This window comes from Leucopleurus acutus (assembly GCF_964270905.1).
Source record: "Leucopleurus acutus genome assembly, chromosome: 13".
Lineage (NCBI taxonomy): Eukaryota > Metazoa > Chordata > Mammalia > Artiodactyla > Delphinidae > Leucopleurus > Leucopleurus acutus.
Window position 1 is genome coordinate 28363365 of NC_139155.1, and position 10568 is coordinate 28373932.

General features: G+C 37.3%; 1 protein-coding gene across 1 annotated transcript in view; it reads right to left on the minus strand.

Annotated features, from left to right (window-relative positions):
* The window catches only part of SLC14A2 (solute carrier family 14 member 2), a gene marked incomplete at both ends in the record, with an annotated part of 54816 nt that extends 44987 nt beyond the window's left edge, over positions 1 to 9829 (minus strand). The window contains 2 exons of the mRNA XM_082852694.1: positions 743 to 923; positions 9674 to 9829. Coding sequence (XP_082708820.1) covers positions 743 to 923; positions 9674 to 9829 — 337 coding nt within the window. The remainder of the gene's footprint in view (positions 1 to 742; positions 924 to 9673) is intronic.
* Positions 9830 to 10568: the final 739 nt, after the last annotated feature.

The following is a 10568-nucleotide window of genomic DNA, read 5'->3' on the forward strand; positions in this document are numbered from 1 at the left end:
GGTTGGTAAGGAAGCCCCAGGAACATTCCAAGGGAAATTTATTGGTCCAAAGGAAGAGGTGGGGAGGGAAGGAAACTCTTTTTGTGTAGAGCTGTATGACTCAGTTGAGGGCTGGTATCTGAGCAGCAAAGAATACAGTCTGGAGAAAAAAAGGCTTGGAAAGAAATGATTTTAGCCCAGCTGTGAAATCAGCATTGAGTTATGTATTGACATTGAGTATTGACATGCATTCTGTCTCATTCTCTGGTTTGGTTTCCAGGACAATATATACAAGTGGGGGGCAAGTGGGGGAGGGTAGGTTAGGGATATTTGTTGCAACATTTAGTTTAGGGAAACTAGGAGAAGAATGATGTTAAAAGGGAAGAATCTGGAACATTGGGGAGGCTGAGGTCAATATTTTCTTGGCACATAGAAAATGACTGTGGAATAAGTGAAGGAATGACCATTCAGTTTGTTTGAAAATGGCTTCTACGTTGCTAATGTGGTTGTCCTATATCTATTCCATGTAAGAGTGAAGAATTTGCAAAGAACTAAAATCAGTGGAATGCACTGAATTCTGAAACCATGGGAATTCAGGTAGTAGGATACATTACGGCCACCCAGAGCCAGCCCTGAGCTTGAGGACCTCAAATGTGGGGGCCCTGCCATTGGTGAGTGTGGGAGCAGCTTCCTCAGTCCAAGCCAGAGGGAGGGCTGGCTCTCTGGCCTGGCCTGGCTGCTTCTGCCCTGGGCATTGGCCTACCTTTCAGCCAGTTCCTGCATTCCTTCATCTCGCCTGTGAGGTAGCCCACAGCTTGAAAGAGGCTGATGCCCCCTTGGCCCAAAGAGCCCTGAGGGGCTGCCCCACTTTCTCTTCTTCTACCCTTTTCATTGGGTTTTTCAATCTTCACAATGTGGCTTTCTTCGCTGGATGACCGAAGATCCTTTAAGGAGAAGCCATGACAAAACATCAAATAATATAGCTTTTTGAGAGCAGGGGCATTTGGGGGTAGGGAAGATTGTCAGATTTTTTGATAAAGGTAGAGGATCATGAGACAAATAAATGTCCATTGTGCAATGCTGTCTAGAGTGCTCCACGCAGGCCTGCTCTTCCCAGGACTTCTACACATTCCTCATAGCAGGGTTCTTAACTTTTTGTGCCATGGATCCCCTTTGGCAGTTTGGTAGGCCTGTGGGCTTCCTTCCAGAATGTTTGTAAATGAATAAAATAAATAAGATTGCAATGAAAACCAATTATATTGAAATGCAGTTATCACAGTATTAAAAAAAAAACCTGCTATGCATATAGGGGCAGCAGATCCAATACCAATTATAATTTTAAAGCATTGATGAGTGACTATGCGGGATAACAACTCAGGACAACTCTATAGGGCCATTCTAGCTCCAGAACTCGCCGTAGGCTCACCTGAGGCCTTTATTGTGACTGCATCACAGCCCAACTTCTGCCTAATTCTGCTGCCTTTACTTCTCTACAAGTATTGACCCCAAGGATACACTCCAGTAAACTTCTTACATCCAACTCTCCATCTCAGAGTCAGCTTTCTTGGGGAACCCAATCATGTGACAATGACAAAAATCTCAGGTACTACTAATACGGCTGTTGTTCTTTGCTTATATTTATAATTGAAGTAAATGCTAAAGTTCATTGGAGGTTAGTGAAAACAAAGATAAATTAGTTTTTCCATCCAAGTTCATATCCCCGTCAATCTTGTCTATGGATGCCTGGGTCAGGACTCCTTGCTCTAAAACTGTGCTTTCCAATATAGTATCCATATGGCACTTAAAATGTGGCTAATCTGAACTGAGATGTGCTCGAAGTGGGTTTTGAAGGTTTAGTACGAAAAAAGAATGTGTAAAAGTTCTCAGTGATACTTTATATTGATTAAATATTAAAATAATAATATATGTATTTATATATATTAGGCTAAATAAAATATATTATTAAAATTAATTTCACCTGATTAATACAGATAGCCAAAAGGTACATAAAATATGCTCAACATTACTAATTATAAGAGAAATGCAAATGAAAACTGCAGTGAGGTATCACCTCATACCAGTCAGAATGGCCATCATCAAAAAGTCTACAAACAATAAATGCTGGAGAGGGTGTCGAGAAAAGGGAGCCCTCCTACACTGTTGGTGGGAATGTAAATTGGTGCAGCCACTATGGAGAACAGCATGGAGGTTCCTGAAAAAACTAAAAATAGAGCTACCATATGATCCTTCAATCCCAATCCTAGGCATATATACGGGGAAAAACATAATTCAAAAAGATACATGCACCCCAATGTTCATTGCATCACTATTTACAATAGACAAGACATGGAAGCAACCTAAGTGTCCATCAACAGATGAATAGACAAAGAAGATGTGGTATATTTATACAATGGAATATTACTCAGCCATAAGAAAGAATGAAATAATGCCATTTGCAGCAACATGGATGGACCTTGAGATTATCATACTAGATGAGGTAAGTCAGTCAGAGAAAGACAAATATATGATATTGCTCATATGTGGAATCTAAAGAAAAAATAATGCAAAGGAACTTATATACAAAACAGAAATAGACTCATAGACTTAGAAAATAGACTCATGGTTACCAACGGGGAAGTGGGGGGAGGGATGGTTAGTTTGGATTAACATATATACATTACTATGTATAAAATAGATAACCAACAAGGACCTACTATATAGCACAGAGAACTACACTCAATATTTTGTAATAACCTATAAGGGAAAAGAATCTGAAAAAGAACATATATATATATATAAAACTGAACAATAATATATATATGGTTATATATATAACAGAATCACTATGCTGTATATCTGAAACTAACACAACATTGTAAATCAACCATACTTCAATAAAAATAAATTAATTTCACCTGCTTCTTTTTCTTTTTACTTTTTAAAATGTAGTTAATATAAATTTAAACTTACATGTGTGGCTCATATTACATTACTATTGTATACTGATGGTCTACAGCTTTCTCTAACCTCATCACTGCATCAAAACTTAAATGTCTTGAAGATGTCAGTAGAAATGGTGAAGTGAGGACCTCCTCAAATTCTCTCCTCCATTAAGGCAATGAGAACGTTGGAAAAAAATGTGCTGGAGGTGGTGGATAACAGTTGAGGAAAACAAGAAGCTCATCAAAAAGCTTAAAAGGAAAAACTGGGGAATGAGATCTCCAAAGGGGGCTTTAAAAGCCTTGGGCATATTGCTGTGAATCTAGAACACCTCATGCATGTGTAGGGCTTGCACATGCCCAGGACAGTATGTATGCTCAAGGAAGACTTGAGAATGCCCTAAGCTCTCACCTCTGGCTTAGTTTGAATCTCTATGAAAGCAGAAATTAAAGGCTAGGCGGAGTTGAAAACTGCCTAGGTGAGTGTTGAAGATGCCCCAACACACAGACAGCTCTCCTTGGCAAAGACTGAGAAGCTTACTGATCCCAGGCATTTAAGGAAATCTCTGGCCAATAATTAGCTAAACTTTAAGCTGACTGAGCAGAGATTTCAGTGGCTACAAATGACAAAAGAATAAAGACTTTCCAGAACTAGTCCAGAAAAGCCATTAAACAAACAAGCCAGCAACGACAAAACCTGGGGAGAGGGAAGAATCTGATTTTCAGAGTTGTCACATTATTTAAGACTTCCAGTTTTTTAACAAACAATTATGAGACATGCAAAGAAACAAGAAAGTGTGAGACAAGGGAAATAAAGCAATCAATAGGAACTGTCCCTGAGGAAGGCCAGACTTATTAAACAAAGATTTAAAATCACCTTAAAATATCATCAGGGAACAAAAGAAAACCATGTTTAAAAACTAAAGGAGAGTATGAGAAATATGAGAACAATCTCACTAAATAGAGATTATCAATAAAGAGGAAATTATAAAAAAGAAACAAATAGAAATCCTGAAGTTGAAAGGTATAAAAATGGAAATGAAAAATTTGTTAGAGGAGCTCAACAGCAGCTTGGAGCATTCAGAAGAAAGAATCAGGGCTTCCCTGGTGGAGCAGTGGTTGAGATTCTGCCTGCCGATGCAGGGGACATGGGTTCGTGCCCCGGTCCGGGAAGATCCCACATGCCGCGGAGCAGCTGGGCCTGTGAGCCATGGCTGCTGAGCCTGAGCGTCCGGAGCCTGTGCTCCACAACGGGAGAGACCACAACAGTGAGAGGCCTGTGTACCTCAAAAAAAACAACAAAAAAAACAACAAAAAAGGAAGAATCAGAAAACCTAAAGGCAAGTCAATTGAGATTATCCAATCTGAGGAACAGAAAGAAAACAGAAAGATGCAAAATGAACATAGCCTCAGAGACCTGTGGGACCCGTCAAGTGTACCACCATATGCATAATGGGCATTCCAGAAGGGAAGGAGAGAGAAAGGGGCAGAAATGTTGGACAACTTCCCAAATTTGATGAAAATCAGTAATAGACACATCAAAGTAGCTCAACAAACTTCCAGTAAGATAAACTCAAAGAGATCTTCACCTAGACATATCATAAACTATTAAAAGTCAAAGACAAGAGTAATTTTGTATAGACTCTTGAAAGCAGCAAGAGTGAATCAAGTCATTACATACAAGAAATCCTCAATAGAATTAACACCCAATTTCAGAAACCATGGAAGTCTGAAGGCAGTGGAATGACATATTGAAAGTGCTGAAAGAAAGACTGTCAATCAAGAATTCTATATTCAGCAAAACAGATTTTTAAAAATGAAGGAGAAATTAACACATTCTGAGATAAATGAAAACTGAGAGAATTTATTGCTAGTAGACCTGCCTATGAGAAATATTAAAATGAGTCCTTCAGGCTGATATGAAAGGACATTAAGAAGGACACTAGTATCTCAAGAAGAAATAAAGAGCATTGGTAAAGGTAACTACATAGGTAAATATAATAGACAGTATAAATGTATTTTTGGTAATTCTCTTCTTCCCCTTCTGATGTAAAGACAACTTCATAAAATAATTGTAAGTCTGTGTTGGTGGGCATACAGTGTATAAAGATATAATTTGTATGACAGTAACAGCACAAAGGAGGTGGGGATAGAGCTACACAGGAACACAGCTTTTGGATAATATTGTAATTAAGTTGGTTTTAATCCAAGCTAGAATGTTATAAATTAAGATGTTTAGTTGTAATATCCAGGGCAACTACTCAGAAAATAACTAGAAACATATAGAAAACAATGACAGAAGAATTAAAATGATACACTAGAAAATATCTGTTTAAGACAAAAGATGGCATAGTGAAATAATAGAGAAACAGAAAAAAGACATAGAAAACAAATAGCAAAATGGCAGGCATAAATCCTACCTTATCAGTAACTAAATTAAATATAAATGGATTCACAATTCAATTAAAAGACAGAGATTGGCAGAACGGAATTTAAAAAGTTATACAACTATATCTTGTCTACAAGAGAAACAATTTATATTCAAATATGTAAATAGATTGTAAGGATGGAAAAAGATAATATTGTGCAAACCATTACCAAAAAAAAAAAGCTGGAGTGACTATACTAAGATCAGCAAAATAAACCTTTTGCTAAGACAAAAAATGTTACTAGAGAGTAAGAAAAACAATTTTAATGATAAAAGGATCAATCTATGAAGAAGATATAAGAATTATAAACACTAACATGCCTAACAAAGCCCCAAAATACATGAAGCAGAAGTTGGCAGAACTGAAGGGAGGAAAAGTCAACTCAATAATAATAATTGGAGACTTCTATACTCCACTTGAAAAAATGGATAGAATAACTAGACAGAAGATCAAGGAAATAGAAGACTTGAACAACACTATAAACTAACTAGACCTAATACATATCTATAGAACACTTCACCCAGCAATCGCAGAATATACCTTTTATAGTGCACATGGAACCTTCTCCAATATAGACCATGCTAGGCCATAAATAAGTAAAACATTTTTACTGATAAAAATATCAGTAAAGGGATTGAAATCATTCACAATATGTTCTCTGGTCACAATGGAGTGAAATCAGAAATCAAACATAGAAGGATATTTGGAAAATATGTGGAAATTAAACAACACACTCCTAAATAATCCATGGATCAGAGAGGAAATCAGAAGAGAAATTGGAAAATATTTCATTCATTGAGATGAATGAAAACAAAACCACAACACACCAAAACTTATGGGATGCAGCTAAATCACTGAGTAGAGTGAAATTTGTAAATATAAATACCTATGTTAAAAAAGAAGAAACATCTCAACAACCTAACCTTTCACTTTAAGAAACTAGAAAAATAACAGCGAATTAAACCCAAAGCAAGTAGAAGGAAGGAAAAGCTGGTTCTTTGGAAAGATCAAAATTGACAAACTTTTAACTAGTTTTACAAAGAAAAAAAAGAGCAGATTGATTGAAATAACTAGAATCAGAAATGAAAGAGGGTGCATTACTACCAACCTTAAAGAAAAAGACAGGATTATAAGGAAGTGGATTATAAAGAAATTAATAATTGTATGCTAATAAATTAGATAACCTAGATGAACTGTATAAATTCTTAGAAAGCCACAAACTACCAAAACTGACTCAGGAAGAAATAGAAAATCTGATTTGACTCATAACAAGGTAAAGCAACTGAATTAGTTAAAAACCAAACCAAACCAAACCAAAATTTCCCACAAAACCCCAAGTCCTGGTGGCTTCACTTGTGAATTGCACCAAATGTTTAAAGAATTAATACCAGTATCTTCTAAAGAGTAGAAGAGAAGGGAACACTTCTTAACACATTCTATGAGGCTACTATTATCCTGATATCAAAACCAGACAAAGTAATCACAAGAAAGAAAACTATAGACCAATATGCTTTATGAATATAGATGCAAAAATCCTTAACAAAATACTAGCAAAACAAATCCAAGCAGGATATAAAAAAGATTATGACCAAAAGAGAATTCTAAGAATTTGAGACTGTTTCAACCTATAAAAACTATCAACAGATTGTTTAATAGAATAAAGAAAAAAACTCACATGATTATCTTGATAAACACAGAAAAAACATTTGAAAAATTAAGCAACATTTCCTGATAAAAAACAGTCAACAGACTAGGAATAGAAAGGAAGTTCCTCAACCTAATAATAAAAACCCACAGCTAATATCAAACTTAATGGTGAAAGACTGGATGCTTTCCCTCTAAGATCAGGAACAAGAGAAAGATGTGTGCTCTTGTCACTACTATTCAACATTGTACTGGAAGTTCTAACCAGAGGAATTAGGTAAGAAAAAAACAGACAAAAGGGACCCATATTGGAAAGAAAGAATTTAAACTATCTCTATTTGAAGATGGAACATCCTTTTATACATAAAATCCTTAAGGAATCTACAAAAAACTATTAGAGATAATGAATGAGTTCAGCAAGTTTGCAGGATAGACAATCAATATACAAAACAAATTTATTTTTATACATTGGCAATGAACAATTGAAAAATAAGATTAAGAAAACAGTTCTATTTATGCAGTATGAAAAAGAATCAAATATTTTGGAATGAATTTAACAAAAGAGGTGCAAGACTGTACACTTAAAAACTACGAAACATCTTTGAAAGAAATTAAAGACTCAATAAAAGGAAAGATAACCTATGTCCAAGGACTGAAAGACTTAATATTGTTAAGATGACAATATTCTCCAAATTGATCTATAGATTTAACACAATCCCTATCAAAATGCCAGTGCCTTTTTATTTTTTTTCAGAAATTGAAAGTTGCATCCTAAAATTCATATGGAAATTTAAGGATCTCAGAATAGATACAACAATCTTGGAAAAGAAGAACAAAGTTGGAGAACTCATACTTTCTGATTTCAAAACTTACTGCAAAGCTACAGTGATCAAGGTGGTGTGGTATTGCCATAAGGATAAACATATAAATCAGTTCAATAGAAATGAGAGTCCAGAAACAAACCCATACATTTATAGTCAATTGATTGTTGATAGGAATATCAAGACAATTCAGTGGAGGAAGGATAATCTTTTTAACAAATGATTCTGGGACAAGTGGACATCCACTTGGTAAAATATTAAAATTGGACCCCTACTTAATATCATATACAGAAGGGAACTCAAAACGGATAAAAGACTTACATGTAAGAGCTAAAACTATAAAACCCTTAGATTAAAACATTGGAGTAAATCTTTGTGACCTTGGATAAGAAAATGTATTCTTGCATATGATGCCAAAAGCATAAGCAATCAAAGAAAAAATAGATAAATTGGACTTAATCAGAATGAAAAACTCTGCTTCTAGGACACTATCAAGAAAGTGAAAAGATAACCTACAGAGTGGGAGAAATTATTTGCAAATTATATATCTGGACAGGGTCTAATATCCAGAATATAAAAAGAATGATTACAACTCCACAATAGAAAGACCAATAACCCAATTTAAAAAATGGGCAAAAGGTGTGAAAAGACATTTTTCCAAAGAAGATATACAAGTGGCCAGTAAGAACATGAAAAGATGTTCGACATCATTTGCCATTAGGGAAATGCTAATCAAAATCACAATGAGATGCCATTTCACATTCACCTAGGCTGTAACAAAAAAGACAACAACACATTTTGGTGAGGAGGTGTAGTGGCACGATGTGCACATTGCTGGTGAGAATATACACTAATGCAGCCACTTTGGAAAAAGAGTTTGGCAGTTTGTTAAAATATTAAACATAGACTTAACATATGACCAAGAAATACCACTTCTAGGTATATACCCAAGAAAAATAGAAACGTGTCCACACAAAAACTTCTACACAGATGCTTATAGTAGGATTACTACTTATACAGCCTCAAAGCAGAAACAACCCAAATGTCCATCAGCTGATGGATAAATAAAATACAGTATATTCATACAATGAAATATTATTTGGCCATAAAAAGGAATGATCTACTGAAAGAACCCAAAAACATTATGCTAAATGAATGAAACCAACCACAAAAGGCCACAAATTATATGATTCCATTTATATGAAATGTACAGAGTAGGCAAATCCATAGGGACAGAAAGTAGATTGGTGGTTGCCAGGGGTTGGGGGGAGGACGGAATGAGGACTGACTGCTAATGAGTATGTATTTTCTTTTTGAGGTGATAAAAATATTCTGGCATTAGATAATGATGATGTTTGCACAGCTTTGTAAATATGCTAAAAAACTGTAATGTATACTTGAAAGGCGTGAATTTTACGGTACCTGAATTACATCTCATTAAAAAAACCTAAGCAGTCTTGGGTTCTCTTCCACTGAATCTGTAGCTAGCCGGGCTGCCTTGGTGCTTCTGGGTCCAAGGAGTGCTGAAGGCCTGTGTTTGAATGAGGGCTTCCTTTTGGAGATAGTAGAGTAATTCAAGGGTGCAGGTGTAAGGGGAAAGATTTTGGGGACTGGTTGGAAGACTGGTATGTGTGTGTGTGCATTCTCTACTTGTCCTTAAAATCATGTCGCACACAGAGCCACATTTTCCATCTAAGGCCAAGTAGGGCTGCTTGTGGGTGTGAGCATGTATGGGGGGCAGAATCTCCCCAGCGGCGACACTTCCATGGCATTAGGTCACATGTGCTGGGAGAGCAGCATCTTTCTACACCCTTTCTCCTACCATCCACCTGGGAAACACCCTGGGAGGGACGTTCCTCACCTTTTCTTCAGGCATTTCCAGGAGGGGCAGAGCTGGGTGTGTATCCTGGGGGCTTGAGGGCCAGCTAGGGCTGGTAAACTCTGACTCGTAGAGTTTGTGTCTGCTGGAAAGAGGCTCTGGCAGGAGAGGACTGCTGTGAATGTGAGTGTCAGACATCTCTTCCATGCGGCGGTCACTCATGGATCATGTGACTGGTGAAAGGAAAGGGAAAGAACAGGTGAGTCAGGATGGGGCCTCAGGGACTTGACCAAGGCTGGATGGAGGCCCCAGGAGGACTGAGGTCTGTCCTGACACAAGGGACCTACTCCTCCAGTCTCCAGAGGGGCCTGAAGCCATTCCTCAACCCACGTGACCTGTACCTTTCAAAATCCCCCCATTCTTCCAAGCCCAGAAGAAAGTCCATTTCTGCTGTGCAGATTTCCCTGACCACCCAGTTAGACTAGATCTCTTTTTTTTTTTTCTGATCACTGAAATATTTTTTCTCTACCTTTCATATCGTCCATTGTACTCTCTTATTGTGGTAATTAGTTGTACATATATTTTCCCCTTGATACATACATGTGGATCTGGTTCTTCCAATAAAATGGGGGTCTAAGAGAGATTTGTTTTCTTAGTTGCTGTGCAGCTTATATTGCTGACAGTTGGCCTGCAGTACCCCCTCTCTCCCCTCTGCCCTCAGTGCCCTTTCCAGCTCCTTCCCCCTTCCCTTCCCCAGTAGCAGTAAGCAGCTCTGGTACGATCTCTTGGAGGCTATGTGCACCGGTCCCTCCATGTGGGGCTCCTTTTCCTTTCACCACTGGGCCAGGGCTTATGCCAGGACTTGGTTTTAAACAACCTCTGCCCAGCGTCCTTAGTTTCCAGTTTAGTCCGCCTGCCCCCTCGTAGCTCTGTACTT